Raw genomic sequence first — 18,515 nt, forward strand, 5'->3', positions numbered from 1 at the left:
AGGAAAACCTCCTCAGTACATATCCTGAAGCAGCAGCCCTAGATGAAGCTTCTGCTGCATCATAGCTGCACTTGATGGATGCTACCTGAGAAGGAGCCCCTAGCAAAGGCAAAGCTGAAGTTTTCCCCTGAGAATCTAGAACATCAGAAATAACTTGAGTAGCATGGGACAGGAGAACTAAAACATATCTAGCCATATGAGTTTGGTAATTAATAGCATAAATGGCAAACGTGGCAGAAGTATAGACTTTCCTTCCCGGTCTTTCCATAGTGCTGCTTTCCTTAACAGCGGGAAGAAATTTAGTGGTAGCAGTAATTTAGAAGGCTTATCTGAGGCCACATCAAAGGGTCAGTGGATAGACACCCATAAAGAAATTTGCTATCTTCAAGCACCTTGTAAAAATGATGAAGCTTCTTAGGAGCAGGGGGCTGAGAATTTGGAACCTGAGATGCTGAAGAGAAAACATCCACTAAAGCAGGCAAAACTGGAGGAACAGCAAATGGTGAAGAAGACTCCATTTGTAGGAGCTCATAATATCTTTTTTGTACATCAGAAGCTTGGGAGCAATCCCACTTGAAATATTTCCTTATCTTAGCAACTGCATCTCTGAAAGTAAGCTTCTCAATAGGAGATTCTGGACTAGTAGATTCCTCTTCAGGAGAAGCATACTCTAGAGGGGAAGGAATCTGGGTGAAATAGGCCAATGATTCCTCACTGGAAGAAACCTTCTCATCAGATGAATGTTGATCCCTAACTCTCTTTTGAGGATAATATGTCCAAGGCAGAGCAGTGACAAAGACACCTGAAGGAGGCTTCTGAGCCGTAAGGGCATTAAATAAGCCCTGGGTAAAAACTCTGCCACTCACTTTGAGGGTCCCTGGGTGAAGAAACATGCTTTGTAATTTGCTTCTTTTTTACACGGACATCCACCTTATGAAACATGGTAGGCCCTTATTTTGGCCTACAGTCAATAATAGTCGTTGGAATCTCCTCCCTCACCAGAATTTGCAGAACCCCCCCCCCCCCAGGCCCTTCTGTAATAATAAGTCTTGGTTCCCCCCTGACCATCCGAAATGGACATTTGCAATGCCTCCAAGGATTTGCCTGTCAACAGATCCATGGAGGCCTCTGAAACAGCTTCAGTCCAGGAAATGACCTCAGAACTTGAGAGAAACATCCAATGTAGGAGGTGCAGTGGAAGAATCTGACCCTGTTTTTTTTTTTTGCCTTTCTCTTCAATGAAGATTCAACATTAGGCCTAGAAGTTCCCTCCATAGCATCTTTCGCTAAAAATTTAAGACACTGGTTTTCCAAGTAAGTAGCAAGACAGGAAAGATGACTTCATAAAGTCTTAGGCACAAAGGCCTACAAAATACTGCATGTTTTGTGATTGTGAGTAGGCCCTAAGCAAAATTATCCCTGCTCATGACTGTCTTTAAGTGGAATTTGTCTCCCACACTGGCATTTGTCTTTTCTGGATGACATGTAAAAACCCCACAGCAAAAAGCAGCACTAAATAAGAAAAGAAAACCCCAATGGGGCACTTATCTGAATGACTAGATATACCAGCAAACAACTTGGGCAAACAGACAGATGATCAAAGATGATGTTTGGACTGGCAGCAGAGATGTTCTGAGGATGATACATCCGGACATCACTTTTATGGCCTACGTACGCAAGGAGCATACGTGAGATGTATGGCATCCTTTAGGTAGTAAAAGGCTTTGGTATACTAACCGGACTTTGGGCAGCCCTTAGCAGGCAATCCCTCATGTTAGGAACACTGCGACAGTAGAATAAATGGACATTGATAGATTTTACATTTTTATCATGCATTAGAATGCTGATCACAAATGACTTGCAGTAAAGCCTAGCATCAATTTATTTTATTTTATTTTTTTCATATGTAACCATGAGCTGCTGCTGGTGCCTTTCCCTGATTTCAGATGCCAGGATAAGGCAACATGCAGCAATGTTTAAAAAACAATCATTCACATAATAACTCCACTCTTTCTTGCCAGGCTACCAGCTGTACCATCTAAAGCATTTGAAAAAAGTCACATCTTTGATTCTACAAACCTTTCTCCACCAATTTGATGTTGGTGTCTGAATTGCATCTATTCAAAATCCATGGTCCAGCCTAATAACCAAGCATATTTACTAAGTATGTACTAATATCAACTTTGGGCAGGTGCTCCAGATTTACATGCCAATCCTGTGATCATGGGTATGGACTAGTGGTGGTCTTTCCCGTAATGTTTTCACTGTCTTATACCCAAAGGTACCAAAAACATGCACAATAAAGTTGATTCATTGTACCCAAAGATGCCTGATAGACTGCATGACCCTGAATTGGATTGAGCAGGTTATCTAAGAATAAATGGATAGATGCATGAATACATGTATGGATAGATAGAATCATAGGTATATACTAGGCTAATGACCACCAGGGCCTTTATAAGCCTAGATGTGCAATCCAACCCAATTGTGTCCCTATGTATCAGGAGCAATTATTACGAGAAGTTTCAGGAGGTTGTAGGTGGTGGATCTTAGTTTGAGCATTACTGTCTGCCTCTCTCTATCATAGACATGGGGGCCAGACCTGGGCTGATTTTCTAATTTAACATCCATTGGTCAAGGTGATGCTTACATAGATGGGAAGCCTGTTCCAGAGCACAGGGATCCTCTGAAATGCACATCTGTCTTACCAACATGTCTTATTTATGTCACAAGCAAAATTTAAATCCTTGGGTCTAGTGGTACTGATGCTGTTCATCTTGTAGATCCTCAAAAGATCCATCAGAGCTGGATCCGAGGATTCCTTGTTTGCCATGCATACAGCATCTCTCAGTAACCTGTAGGAGACAGCATATAGAGAAAGGGATTTAAGCCAATAAATATAGGATAATGCTTTTATACCCTGGATTCTCCTGGTAAGGAACCTTTGTGGGTGTTCCAACTGTTGCATATGTCTGGTCAGGTACATGCTGAAGGGGACATTATACTCAATGATGTGTCTGATAAAGGTCAAATAAAGTGGCACTGTGACTTCCTTGGACCTGCATGCCATGCTCTTAAAAGTTGATCAACTTAGAATGATTTGCTTACTACCTTGGACACAAATAGGTCAAAGATCAGATGGAAACTGTCTTTCCATTTATGTGACAGTGAAATAGTTGTGCGATTTTTTTGTGTTTTAGCTGTGCTGGGATTTAGGCTGAGGGGTTTTCAGGTCACAATTAGGTACCTCTGGAGTGGGGCAGAGTTTAGATATAACTGATGTTTGCCCTTTCCCTGCAGTTGTGTGACCCCAGAGTTATTATATTTAACAAAACAGGGGATATGTGTGTGTGGCGGGAGTACTTTCACTGATGTAGTTTCACACATTTTGCTTCCTTGAAGCTGTACTTACTATACTGCACTTCAGTGTATTGTCATATATCCAAAATGAATAAACTAAGAGTCAATTTTAAATTTAGTGCAGCCTACCCACAGACATCAGTATGAACCCTCCAGTAAAATGTATACGTACATTCAGTATGACCAGAGAATGCCCACACACACACACAAACACACACACACACACACACACACACACACACACACACACACACACACACACAAACACACGCACACACGCACACATGCAGACATACACAAACACACGAAGACACAGACATATACGCACACACGCACGCACACACACACACACACACACACACACACACACACATACATCTAATGCACACATACATGCATACACACACCAGCAAAAATAAACAAGCAAAGAGTAATCCCTCAGGATTAAAAAAAAATGTGATGAAATGTCATACAATGCACATTCCATTATTTTGCTAAAATATTTTGTATCACATAAAAAGGAAATCAAGATGATTGAATGTACATAAACATATACACACATGCATAGTTATAAACGCTTGCGCGCACACACACACACGCACAAAATATACAGAATACAAGAAACTGATCATAATGGAAGATGAGTAGGACACTCCAGGACAGTTAAAACATTACATATGTCTATGTTATTCATCATCATCTTTCGGCTTCTCCCATTAGGGGTCACCACAGCAGATCACCCATTCACAGACTGATAGGCAGTGGAGTTTTTACAGTGTCGAGTTGCCATCCCAGTTCCCAACCTTCACAAAAGGCACACACACACACACACACACACACACACACACACACACACACACACACACACACACACACACACACACACACACACACACACCTACATCAAGTCTTTAAAACTCATTCGACCACAGGGAGGACATGCAGACTCCACAAAGAAGGCACTCCAGCCAAGAATCAAACCAAAGAATCTCTTGCTGTGATGTTGTGGCCACATCTTTTTTATGATATTATCCATGGTAAGTATTTTGAAAATCCTGATCCAGCTTTTCAATATTAACAACTTATAATGCTATGTTATGATCTAATATAGCATGTCCAGTTGCTGTCTAGTAGGGTATTTCTTCAATGATGATGGAATCGACATGTATAAGATAGTATTAGGAGGCAGTTCAGTTGTGCTTAGTGGTGCTTGTTCTATGGTATAAACTAAAGCTACAGTGTACATTGTCTAACAACTGTTATGTATGGTGTGTGTAAGTGATCTAACAACTGTTATGTACGGCATGTGTAAGTGACCTTTACTCTCTTAGGAGTAACTGAACTGCATAGTACTAGCAGTTATAACTCTATAAATTAGTCTGAAATTATCAATACTTTGTACACTATAGCCTTCTTCCATCTTTTCACCAAGCACTGCTAGATTAGCTATTTATCTAACCTAACATCAAAGTATCAGCTTAATACTTTATCCATAATTTATTAGTCCCCCCTTCAATGCCAGAGTATTATAAACAGAGCTAGTCCTCCACCCTCTGGCCTTGCAGCTCAACAGCCTGTTCTAACCACATTTATGGCCAGGCTGATCATATTAGGTGCTCTAAAGCAGTCAAATTGTTCACTACTAACAACTGGTAATACAAGTTGTGATGAATGTAAATATTTAAAAAAACATAGAGGCAAGACTCTTGCATAATCCCGCTATCAGTAGACATCATACATCCACAGTACCACATCTATCACAACACATTAACAGGCATATAAATAATTTTGAGGCTGTAAAGAAACAAAGTTGCCAAAGTCTCTTAGAACCCTTTCTAAAAGACCCCAGCCTCTAGAAAAGCAAGGCAACACCTTGTCCCTCTCCTCTCACACAAACTGCAAATGCTTATAACTCATCTAAGAACTACCAAGAGAGCAGGCCTATGCCCCTAAGGCCCACTAACTCTGCTTACACACCAGCAAATATTTAGTCATTGGTGGCATCGATAGGCATACAGACTCCACACCCACAAGAAAAGGTTTACTATAAGCTGCACTTATAAATTCTTCATTTATAAATTCTTTCATGCAAAATTCTCTCAGGTTTCCCCACATAATATGATCCACAATTGCCACAGATGGCTACATATACTAGTCCACTAGTGCGACAACTGTACCTGTGTGTAAAACATAAGGATACAAACAGGTTTCTAACCATTACATTTTCACCTTCAGAGACGTATTTACACTGGTTGCAATGACCATATTTTCTACTACCTGTATATGCACTAGGCTGTATTTTACTTTGATGGACTATATATTTATTCTAGTCTGTTTTTCAAATTCAAACCTTTTTTATAAACAAATCTGGATGAACTTCTCGGCAAATTTTGTAACTACTTTAACTGAAAATGGGCCATTTTTTTAATTAATAATCTTAACTGTGTTCACGTCAGTCTGGTATAATTCAAACCTTTTTTATAAACAAATCTGGATGAACTTCTCGGCAAATTTTGTAACTACTTTAACTGAAAATGGGCCATTTTTTTAATTAATAATCTTAACTGTGTTCACGTCAGTCTGGTATCTAAGCATTATCTTTTAAAATTGTTCATCTCTTGTAGACTCTTATTACTTGGTCTACATATACCTTTACCTAACAGAGCTGCATATTTTGAACTGCTGTCCAAGGATACCTCTATATTAAATTACACACTGATTCATGTGGGTATCCTCTTTCGAGAAACATGGGTGTATGTTTCTCACATATTTTCTTGCAGTCATCATCACCTAAAATCATTATCACTAATCTAACAAATTGCCCTTTTACAAAATGTTCTTCTGTATAAAAGGGCAACAACTATTTAAATACTAATTGGCATTTGAAAAAGTAGATTTTCAGTAAATATTTGATAAAAACCTACTTTGTTTTTGTACTAATGGTTGTAACCAAATAACTGACATGATTTGAAGAATAATAGTGTTAAACCTTAAGAATGTAATAATAGAAATAATATATCTATTCAATGAATTTGTTCATTTCTGACACCATGTCCTTCCATAGTATGTATGTATTATTTAAGCATCTCATGTATAAGTTCCTCCCAGGAGAAAATAATGAACAAGAAATCTAATTTTGCTCCCATGTGCTGCCCCCATTGCTACTCCACTTGTCTGTTTAAAATATTCCCCATCAAAATAAATAAAACTAATTTGTTCTACGTCTAATGTCTTTGGCAGACAAAAAAAAACTACATGATAAAAAGGCTTTAAAAACATTCTTAAGCCTTCGTTGTGAGTTAAGGAAGAATATAGGTCAACAACATCAACAAATCATCATAAAGATTTTCTTTGATATATGCTAGAAAATTCCATGAATCCCACAACATATGATGATGGTCATTTAAAATGATCATTTAAACTTTTTGTCAATAAATAATGCTAATTACTATTTCTTGGACTTCTTTGCTATCTTAATAGGTCTCAAAGGTGGACTTGCAGTATTGTTATGAACTGTTTGGATATGAAATGTGGTTTGGATGCTCCTCCAAATACAAAACCTAAAAGAGGTCAAGGGATATACAACCTTGTAATAGTAAATCATTCAAGTAATAATCAAAGTTTTTGTAGGCAATAGCTATCTCTTTTTGGACACCATTATGTTTTATTGGCATCATAAAATGTGTGTCCATTACTATAACCCCAGAACCCTTATCTGGTTTCATAACACAAATAGTAGGGTCATTTACCAACAAAATGACTTACACTTTCTCATCATTGGTAAGATTGTTCTTAGTGTACTTTTACTTAGTATTCATAGCCCTATACATGTCCCTTTTACACGTTTTTTCAAACAAATTCATCAAAAGGTATGTCTGCAGATTGACTGTACTCTTTTTTTTCAAAGGAAACTTCATTATTAACTAACTTAGAACTCTTATTTTTGTACAAAATAGTGAAATTTAATTTTCTACAAAACAATTCACTCCCAATCAACACATCAATTAAACTTGCTCTTATTTTTGGAACATAGTTTAAAACTCATTCAAACAATTTAAAATAAGTATCAGTGATCATCCATGCACTGTAATTAAAAATGTTGACATTTTTGTGATTACAAATTATCTCCGAACCAGTGTTCAAAGAATCATTGCATACACCTAATATCTCTGGCCTTAACCCTTTGCTTCTGCGCCCCCCCCCCCCCACTCATGGCAGTTCAGCCACTTCTTCATGTTGTTTGTCTCTACGTGAAAGTGACTGGCAAGTTTCTAGGAACTGGGGAGAGAGGGAGCTGTAAAGGATCAGCAAAATGCATGCCCTTTTCAATCTCCAGATCACATATAACAGTGTTATCAACTACATTGTCATTGTCATCACTATTCCCAAACTTTTCACTGGTTACACTCATATTCTAATATTTCTCATTTTGTTTGCTTTGGTGTCTTATGGGGTATATTGAGTTCAGCTCATAATCCTTAATATCCCTCACCAAATTTTTCTGCTTCCTTTTCTTAAAAGTAGTCATATGTTGTTCAACCCTTTTAAAAATACTATTATAATTGCCCTTATAATTCTCAAAAAAGTAAGTCGATGAACAGTTCCATCAATAGATTAAATATTTTACTTAAAGTAACCATTTCTCTCTTATTGTCCTTAACTAGGGGTTTCATTAATTCCATACCATGTCGATCAAACACTTGAATTAATTCCAAATGAAAAAGGAGCCAGGCACAATACTGTTTGGAAATTTCCACAAGCATAAACCTTTCAATACTCACTTGTGTATTATATACTCTGATAAATAACAGTTATTTGGGTGCAGACTTGTAAATTCCATCATTATTTTTCGCCAACCATATCTTACCTTCACCCAGAATGATTCATAGACACCAAGACAATATAATTGGCTTTAACAACTGACTAACTAGTTGCTGTCATTCTAAGGGGATCCAGTATTTAGAAACTTGGAATGCAATGGTGCATAAGACTTCCTGTTTTTCAAGGGATGGTGTACACCTCTCATAAAAGGGTTTTTACATACTAACTAAAGCGTTTGCTCTCCCATAGTGGCAGAGTCCTCCTAATAGATATTCAAACAGCAAAATCAAACCTAAATTCAGACAGTATCATGATAGCACTTTTCAACCCTAGGGGTTTAAATATAAAGATGCCAGAACTTCAGGCCCTACTGCAACTCAAACACTTTTATATTTGTGTAGTTACTTATTTATGGTTTAGCACAATCACAGCACTCTCTCTGCACTAGGGTTTAGTGCATATTGAGCCTTCAGGTTTAGCTCTGGTCAAAATCATCCATTGAAATATGTAAAAAATTCTTCAGACATTCAACAGGGATACCAATCTTTCTCTTATTGAAAGAGATCAGGAGAGTACAACTAATGGTCATACCAGGTCTTCACATTTTGAAGAAAGGGGACTATTTCACTTTCCATGAGGTAGGGTGACTTCAGAGTTATTCATTACATTGCTTTCATTTGTGACATCATACAAGAAATTTTTCAAGAAGAAGAAGTGGGAAATTTCCAATGAAAGTAAAGACATGGTGGTTGAAGGTGAGGTCATTGTCCTTGAAACTGCCCAGATCCCTGATAATTTATTCAGTTTTGAGGAGGGGGTATCTTCTATGAAAAAGAGAGAAATCGCATCAGTATTTACCAAAAGACATAATGCTGCACATTGTTGCATTGAGCTTTAGACCATTGTCTTGACAATATGTGTTAATGTGTTGGCATGTATTAAATCCTCTTGTATGAAAACTGAGTCCACAGGAATTTATGATAGCTCCCAGCTTGCAGCCATCTGCAAACATGGTTATCCAGATGCTCTGAACATCAGCATCAGAGAAATAGATGCCAAAGAGAAGTGGTCCTAATGCAAAACCATGAAGGACCCCGCTGGCAATTCTTTTTTTATGGAGAGAATGCCCCTAATATTGACTCATTGGTTTCTGTCTAAGAGACAGTTGCTATCCAGTGGTTAACACATGGATTGACATTTAGTTAGATTAGTTTGTCTATGAGGCTGGAGTGTGGGATGGTGTCAAAGGCTTTAGACATATAATGCTTTTGGTACCATTTTACCCTTATCCAAGTTTTAGTGACTTTTTCAAAGAAGTTCATTAGCTTGAATAGGTATGATCTACCTACCCTTTGTGAATCTAAATTGGTTTGGGTTGAGGGATTTTAGGGTGCCAGTGGCTTTGGTTAAGAAGTCAGTAATAATGTATTTCATTGTTTTGCAGACCAGGATGGTAAGGTTTATTGGCCTGTAGTGTTCTTAATTTCCTGAATCAGTCATGAGACCACCATTACACAGGCAGATGACCACAGCTGATCTCCAAGTCACAGGCACAAATACTTTAGAGAGGCTGAGGTTGAACAGATTTCACAGTGACCCATGAGGCTGCATGTTGTGCTGCCAAGTAAACACACTAGTACATTATCAGGCTCCTTCTCACTGGTTCTTTTTACCTCTGAAACAGCTTTTAGGACTTGTTTGGAGGTGATTTCTGGGACATACCTTTCACCTTTCTAAATTTTCACTGAATGTCCAGATTTTTGCATCATATCTTTGACCTGTTATTCTAGCAACTTTCTAAATTTATAAGAGTAATATTTAAAATCTGTCCCTATTTTTCTTTGTCCAGATTTCTTAACTGATTGAGAGGTATGCAATGGGAATGGGGGGTAGTCTGTAACAGTTATGGTGAGAATGTGGATGATAACAGTGGGAGAAAATTGAGGTGCGTTTGTCAAGGAACATGTTTGCTGCATCCTCAGTGTTTTCTATGTGTAGTATTGCTAGGAATCAGATTGGTAGATTGCTAATGCACTATTCCTAAGATTTCAGTGTCATTGAAGGACTTGGTTATCCTTGTTAGTGGTAGTTAATTTCAGTTTATAGTAAGCTTTAGTGGATTTGATTTTATTTCTAAGTTATTTATTTAATTTCTTAAATTCAGTTTTAGAGTGGAAGTTTTCAGTTTATTCCTGTGGGTGCTAAGTTTTTTTTTTTTTCATCGGATTGCAAATTTTTTTTTATACCAGGTATCCAATATAAGGGTTTGCTCCAAAGTTTGATATTGTATTTAGGCAGACTGAAACTGTTTAAATGTAAATAGTGAGACAAACATAAAAGCTCCCTGTGAATGCAGGGGTGCTGCCCACATGGTCATGAAGAGGAGAAGGGTCCCTAAATGACATAAGGTCATCTGCTACTTGAAACCAGTTTGCTTTCTAGGTTCATAGGTTCATCGGTAAGTACTAGGCTAGCTGTCCTAATGGGGCATTTTAAGCCTGAGTCAATTTCCATTTCAAAGGCAAGAATCAAACCTTGCACCTTGTGACTGTGAGCTAAACACCTTAACCATTACACCAACCTCCAACCCAAAGAAACATCTATGAAGATAGTAAGGTATGTGGCCATGTTGGACTAGGTTCTATTGAGTAGACCACCAAAGGTGGTCTGACCTGGTCAGTGAATGAGCAGCTGAAGGTGGACAGCATAGTGATGCAATGGTGGCAATGATTAAATAGAGGAAATTTGTCTGCTTGGTGACAGAGAGAACTATCTAGAAAAGTGAGCTTGTATTGATTAAATCTATTAAGCATTTTGCATATTTATTTGCAATATTATAAATTATCCAGTTTATAAATGGATAGTTAAAATCACCAGGTATGATGGTGTTTGTTCAAGGGTATAGGGTTCACTGTTTTTAAGTAGGATTTTGGATAGTAGGTACTATAGAAAGGGGTTCTGTAATCAGCTGGTATATGGTAAGGAGCCTTACATATGGTCCCCAAGATTTGGAGGAGTTCCTGGTCATTACCTTCCCATTAAACCTAGATGTGCTGGATTCTCTAAGAAATACAGACTTGCCACTATCTATGGCAGAGATACTTTCAGTGGTTGTTCTGAAACTGTGGTATTCATCAAATCCTGGAAGTGTATGTTATCGAGGCAGTGGAACCACATTTCAGTGCAGATGCAGATGTCAGTATTTTCCAAGGTAGGAAAGGCTGCTAGGGTAGGCAATTTCCTGTTGAGGATTCTAGCTTAAGCAGAACAACTTTTAAATTTTCCAGATTTGGCTTGGCTAGGTTGGTAGATATAGAGAATGCCTAAAAGAAGGCAAGACGAGGGGAGACATTTATAGCCAATATGCACAAACACTGAGGAGACAGGTGCAGAGTGTCCCTTATAAAGCACTTGGAACTGTTGACTGTCTTCCTTCAGGCTGACACATATTGAATCCCCTTGGAATCACCAAAACCTTTAGCAATTATTGATGTCAATTATTTTTGGTTAATACTGACCCTTCATTCTCAGAGGGAGTAGAATGCTGCTGAAGGATACACATCCAGAGAGCTCAATCACATCTTTCTTCATGTGTGTCTAGCCATTTACATTCACATGTACAATGACCATGTTGTAAGTGTACTTCCAGTGCAAGGGCTTGACTGTTCTGTAATAACCTGTCATATCTTGGCACCTGTCAGGCAGCTCACTGCCACCCGTTCCTTATTCAGTCTAGTGAGTGGTGTATATGTGAATCTCAATATGAAGCCACCCATGACTAGAATGTTACCATGTGGATTTACTGTCCCAACAGACTATAAGGATATGAAAGGACCAGCTGGATGATCCCTGCTGCCAAAGATAGTGGTAGAAGGTGTCGGTGTCATGACTAATGCAAGAAATAAAGTAGACAACATTCATGCAGAGAAATGTGACAACAAACACTAACCATGGTGATTGAAACCCAGGATTCTAAGTAAGCATATGATAGGGTGCTAAGCAAGCAGACAACATAGCTTCAAGGATGTAAAAAAAAAAGTCTGGAAGAGAAATTTGGGATAATTTTTAATAGAATTTCAAAGCAGCATATGATTTATTTATTATGCATGGGATTAATTATGAAGCATGTACCTGGCAGGGTTTTATCCATGCTGAGACAATGTGTCAAAAATGTTCATGCTCTAATTTGATTTGTTCATGAACTAGGCTCAGAGGCATATATGTTACACATTAAGCATACATAAGAAAAGGTTTCAAACATGGCTGAAAAATGTTTATTTGCCAGCAGGGGGTACTGTTTAAAGTTTGCTTGCATGAGGCAGAGTTTCAAGCAAACATACTAGAGAGTTTCAGGTATACACTGGACAAGGATCCTCAGAATACTGCTTAGGCAGAGTTTCGAGGTTACATGATGGCAAGTTATGGATAGACTTCTATCCATGGAGTTGGAAAAGTTTCTCAACACATTTGGTTATCACATACACAGCTCACATGGATTGCTCTTAATATATGATAGTACAGTACTGGCAGTACTAAGGAGATTACATTTAATGTGTGTGGGGATGTACAATCTGTCTCTAAACAGTGGTCCCATATTCCCAGGAACAGCAAGTGCTAGTTAATTGTGCACTGACCTTTGTATGCAGGGTTTTCAAACATGCACAATAGGCATAGCATTTAGAAAGTGCATGTAGCAGGGCTTCAAACAAAAACCACAGCTAAAAGCATACCTTTAACATGCCTGTGGCAGGGAGTCACACCTGCTTCAGGTTTCAGCTCTTGCATGCACCAATGTTTTAAGTATACATAGGAGTGAACCTTAAGCATACACATAGTCATGCAATAGGGTTTCTCACAGGCATGGGACAGGTCTACACACATCACACCTCTTAACTGTCCAGATTTTCTTTGAATGTCCAGAATGTTGCCTCATATTTTTCATCTGTTTTTCATAAAATCTGTAGTTTTCTGGCAAATCACTGAGGACTGAAGTCACTAAATAATGACATACATTTGAGTTTCATGAGTGTTTCACACTTCATGTCCTTAGCAGTATTATAGGTTTATAAAAGTAATATTTAAAATCTGTCCCTAGTTTTGGGCCTATGCCCCCCCCCCCCCATTATTTCAGGCTCTGTCTAGATTTCTTGCACTAAGAGGTTGAGAAGTACATTGCATATCGACATACAAGGTTTCAAAAGTGTACGGAATATTGACTAAAATAAGTGCATAACACATCGCACATATATACAAGAAGATTTCAAACGTATGGAACAGGATTGTATGTATTTGTGACTATATCTTAATAATGCATGAGAAGAGTTTTACATATGCATGTGATAATATTGCAAGTATGCATGTTACCGGGTTTCAAACATGCAAACGATAAGGTTTCATGTATGGGTGCCCAAAAGGTAAGGGTTTCAAACATGCTTGCAACAGAAAATAAGTATCCATGCATGGATCTCTTTTAAACAATTATATCAGAGAATTTTATGAATGCATGATGTAGCGCTAATAAAAAGAAAATAAAACAGTTTTAACTGTATATGGGTCAAGACTCCAGAGGACACATGAGGTATGGTTTTAAGCAGTCATGTGACAGTTTTTCAGCAAATAGGTTTCACGGTTTCAATAAAACATGAGAAAAGCCTTTCAGGTATACATGTAACGTGTTTCAAACTATACTGTAACAACAGAATTCAAAAGTGAAGGAAGTTCTAGAATGTACTGGGATCTCTCTGAAACTGTCTAAATGTTGCAATAAAAGGTCTGTTTAGGTTAATCTGAAATCAGGTTATTGAAAGCCAAACAATAAGTGAAGAGGGGATGAAGAGGTACTTGACTCCATAACTGCTGCAAAACATCTCTCTCTCTCTCTCTCTCTCTCTCTCTCTCTCTCTTTGTAACAGACTGTCTAACCACTCCCTGCAGATTTTGCTGCCAGAAATTTGTAGCTTTTCTCATCTTCTCTCACCTCTTTCATCTCCTCCGTGCAATCCCACATAGCTTCATCAAGTCAGAGTACATCTGCCACTTTGGCTGAACATTCCACACATTCAATACTCTCTCCAACAAGCAGATTTTCCTTAGATCAAATTTAAATTAAAGTTTGTTAAGTGTGGTTATTAATATCTTGCCTTCTGATATAGCCCTACAACACTCTTAAATGCCCTTGTTGCTTTCGTTTAAGCCTTTTCCTTGTTACTTAAAAGTGTCTCACTTCTAGACCTGTTCAGACTTAACCGTAATAAGATGTTCTTTCATCCTTCTCATTTCTCCTTCTTTTCTCCTGCAGTCTGTATGTACAGCTTCTACATGATTTCCACCATCACTCACAGCTCCTCACTTCTGTCTACTTCCATTCACTCTGTTCTTTCTGCTACTAACTGATCTTTTTCAACATTTTCTTTTTCCTAATCTTTGACCTGCTTGTTCCTTCTTCCTTTCTGCCACGTCTGCCATCTTCAAACCCTTCTTTCCTCTCATTTAGCCTGTCCACCCACCTTTTCCTTCATATTACTTACACTCATGCCCTAACTTGGTAGTTCTGTGTCCTCTAACAACACGGCCAGTCTTTTTGATTCCACTGACTTTGTAACCGTCTTTCCTTTCCTCCCTGTACCCCTCCCTTTCTTTTGATCACATGGCAACTCTTATCAGGAAGTCATTCTACCTTGCATAACTAGTAGGCAAAGGTATTTCATTTAGATCCAAATATGTCATTTATTGATTGTATATATATTCAGCATTGATCGGACTCTAAAAGTCCCAGAGGTTCCTAACCAAAAAGTTATCTGGCATTAGGAACTTTGGTTATCCATTGAGACTGAAAGCCCTGTAGACTCCTTTAGGAGTTCTGTGTTTTACTCACTACATCAGCAGGGATCCAGTAGGCATTGTCCTCCTGTACCTCAGTAAGCCAAACAGTTCAGTTACACTAGAACCAGAGGTGTAAATCTTCATCTGTAGATAAACAGAACATAATGGAGCAACTGATCCATCAACCAGCACCTCCCCTTCTCGGGAATAAACTTCTGCATGTTAAACATTGTAATTTAATATCTTACTTACCCTGGCACTAACTAACCACTTCCTTTTTGAGAAAGGAGGTAAAGCCTGAGGTTAGCTATTGGCAAGGCATACATGGTCTTTAGACAAAAACAGCCTTAAAACTCCTATGAATCTCATGAATCTTCTATCTCTTAGTTCTTCTCTTTATCATGTCCCCAGGTAACACCAGCTACAATCTGACTTAGTTCTTTAAATAATGACTGTATAGGTCTTGAATCTGTCAGAGTATTCTATATCCATTCTCCCTTCCCTTTTCTATCACACTCTCCACTTTTCATTTCCTTGAATTCTTCATTCTCTAGGAAAACTTGTTTCCCTCACTTTGTCCCAGTACTAAGCTGTGACCGTTGTATGTCTCTCCCTACAAAATAAACATAATAGAATACTCAGTCACATATCCCAGTATTCTCATATTGTTGGTGTTGCTACTGGAAATACTGAAAAGCCTTGTTAAGTGTTTTTTTGTTTTGTTTTTTGTTTTTTGTTTTTTTTTTTAAATAAGACCTTTATCATGTTGTTTGTTTCTTCAGGGCAACACTTAAAACTATTGTTTGTTACCTCTGAGCAACATACTTGAAAACACTTGCTTTCTGCCGACATCAACACTTGAGAGGTTACAAAGTCAGTTGATAAAGGTTCTAGAATGTTCTGTGATCTCTCTTACCTCTTCCATACAACACTGATCTCCACTACTGTAGACTGCAGCCTTCAGATTTACTTCCTGAATATCATGGTGAGGGTCAGGGAAAAACTGAAAAAAAACTCCAAAGTAATATATAAAATGGTGAGTAATAAATATATATATATATGTATATATACACTACCTCTTCATCTGTAATATTAAGTTGCGCACAGTCCAAGAAATCTTGATATTGAGACCAAGGTATGGCTGGTTCAGGTAGTTCCCTCAAATACAGCTTAAACAGGGATGCTACAGTGTGCACATCTGTTTCACTAAATTACAGGAAAGAGAAAGGGAGGAATAAATTAAATATCATTAGTCTATATCCACAGGTAAAGCCACTCAGAATTAATACATTTATACTTTGTGTAGTCGACAGAACTACCTATTCCTGTTTGCACTACAGGAAAACATTGACAGGTCAGACAAAAACAGCTTTTCGCTACAGTCTATTCACCATATTTTCCAGTTCATTAATAGAAGAAAAACAATGTTAATCTTTATACTTGATTTGAAGATTCATTACTAGTATGTACATACTAAAATATAACATAAAACTGTTGTGTTGGGCTACAAAACAGCAATTCATCATTTTTTGTATATTTTTATTCTGAAAATATGCACAACTGATCATACATGATTACAGTGCTACATATAACCAAGAAACAAATAACTAACTCTGAGAAATGTGAATCCCTGTTAAATCTCTATGCCAAATACACAGAATTTTGAAAAGCACATGACTGCAGAAATATTTTATTGTATTAATATGGGATAGTTATACTTGACATACAAAAATGTAAGTGATACACGATCCTCACTAAAAACACTGAAAGTGCTATGTTTGCATATAGGGGGTTCGGCCCTGAATACATGCCAGATGATAGTGTATTGATTATCAGCTTGGGTGTGGGAGGACCCAAATGCAGATGAATGGGAGCATGCAGTCAGTGCTAGCGCCTCATCTCTGTAGAAAGAGAGGGTTTGCAGAGTCCTGCCTCAACAGTACCAGTGATGGAAGGCCATTATTGTAGCTGTTATACTCTGGATGTGAGAGGAGCAAGACTGACAAAGGATGACAGATGGAGGTGTAGATGCATATGCATGCACAGGCCCAATACAGCTACCAAGAGTGCTAGAGGTATTCAAAAAATCCCCTAACCTCCCAAGTGGAACATGGCTGTCACCTCCAACTCTAACTTGCAGTGTCAGTGGTGCTACAGGTAGTGCACTCATCTTTTTTTTAACACCTTTATTTTTTTTTTAAGTTTTTATTAGATTTTAAATAAATGAATCAAGATAATAATTGTATTTAGAAATTTGTGAGCATAAAAAATGAAAAATATGAACAAAAAAACAACTATTTACAAGAGTGTATACTAACAATAAAAGTTCTCAAAACATTCCTATACATTACAATTGATATAAGTATAGCTATTTTTGTTTATCAAGCCGTTCCTTGAAATTTGTCCACATAGTAGAGGTGATTCTAGTAGATCTTGATTTAATGGTGATGATTTCCAGATTACATACTTCGGTTACAATATTTGTGAATTCTTTGAAAGAGGGTTTAGCTTCATTATTCCAATTCTTGGTTATAACTTTCCTCACAATTGATAAAATGGACCATAAAATAGGGTATTTCATTCTTTTAACACAAACAGGAATAGTGGTATTAAAAAGAATTAATGAGTTAGATAAAACAAAAACTGCCCCCAAATAAAGCCTGTAAAAAGATTAATCTTATTCCAATAAGGTGTAATACAACACAACACAATCAAATAACATATATTGCCAATCTGCTTTAAGCTCCTGTTTACATCTCCAACAAAATTGCTTCTTTTTAAACATTAATTCAATGTTATGAGGTGTGAAGAAAGATCTATGCAAGAATTTCCAAGTAAAAAGTTTCAATGTAAGAGAAGATGTCTGTAAGATATTAAAAGTGATTTTTTTATCCTCTTCATCTGGAAGTATGTTACTAATGTAAGTAAAATAGTTAATAATTGTCATTCCAACTTTTTGTTTCTTTCCTCACTACTCTATATAATTTGGATAAGAGACCCTCTCCCATGGTATTTTGTTGTATTAATAATATTAAAAATTCAATTAATTTTAGGCTAAGATCTCTTAACCTTGATTGCATTAACTTAATTTTACCTTATACATATTGTCTGCAAGATTATACATCCAACCAAATGTCTTTGCTTAAATTATATTTGCTTTTGATATAATCAACAGAATGCAGTTTTTCATTATTCATTAACTGAATCCAATATATCAGATTTGTTTTCTTTAAATGTAATCATTGTGTCTAAATTTGAAGTCAAAATATTATTTTGAGTGTATGCTATAGGGAAAAGAAGAAAACCCCATGCCTTATATGTTGGATTTGTATACATTAAGTTTCTAAAGGTATTCAATATGGTACAAATAAAATAAAAGTCAGTTGTCTTGTGACTCCTTTCTGAAAAGTAATATTTAAGCAACCAACGTAAACTATTGTGCAGTATATGATTATGATTAGAGTTTATGTTATGTTTAAATTTTATGAAAAGGCATTCTAGAAACTCTTTCC

At 37.2% G+C, this 18,515-nt stretch overlaps 1 protein-coding gene across 2 annotated transcripts in view; it reads right to left on the minus strand.

Annotated features, from left to right (window-relative positions):
* The window catches only part of ARHGAP25 (Rho GTPase activating protein 25), a 913,359-nt gene that overhangs the window by 124,542 nt on the left and 770,302 nt on the right, over positions 1-18,515 (minus strand). For both annotated transcript variants that reach the window (XM_044083089.1, XM_044083090.1), the window contains exon 6: positions 16,080-16,209. In XM_044083089.1, the coding sequence (XP_043939024.1) occupies positions 16,080-16,209 (130 nt within the window). The remainder of the gene's footprint in view (positions 1-16,079; positions 16,210-18,515) is intronic.

The sequence above is a fragment of the Protopterus annectens genome, chromosome 9.part0, assembly GCF_019279795.1.
Source record: "Protopterus annectens isolate FY-2018-M chromosome 9.part0, PAN1.0, whole genome shotgun sequence".
Taxonomy (NCBI): domain Eukaryota; kingdom Metazoa; phylum Chordata; order Ceratodontiformes; family Protopteridae; genus Protopterus; species Protopterus annectens.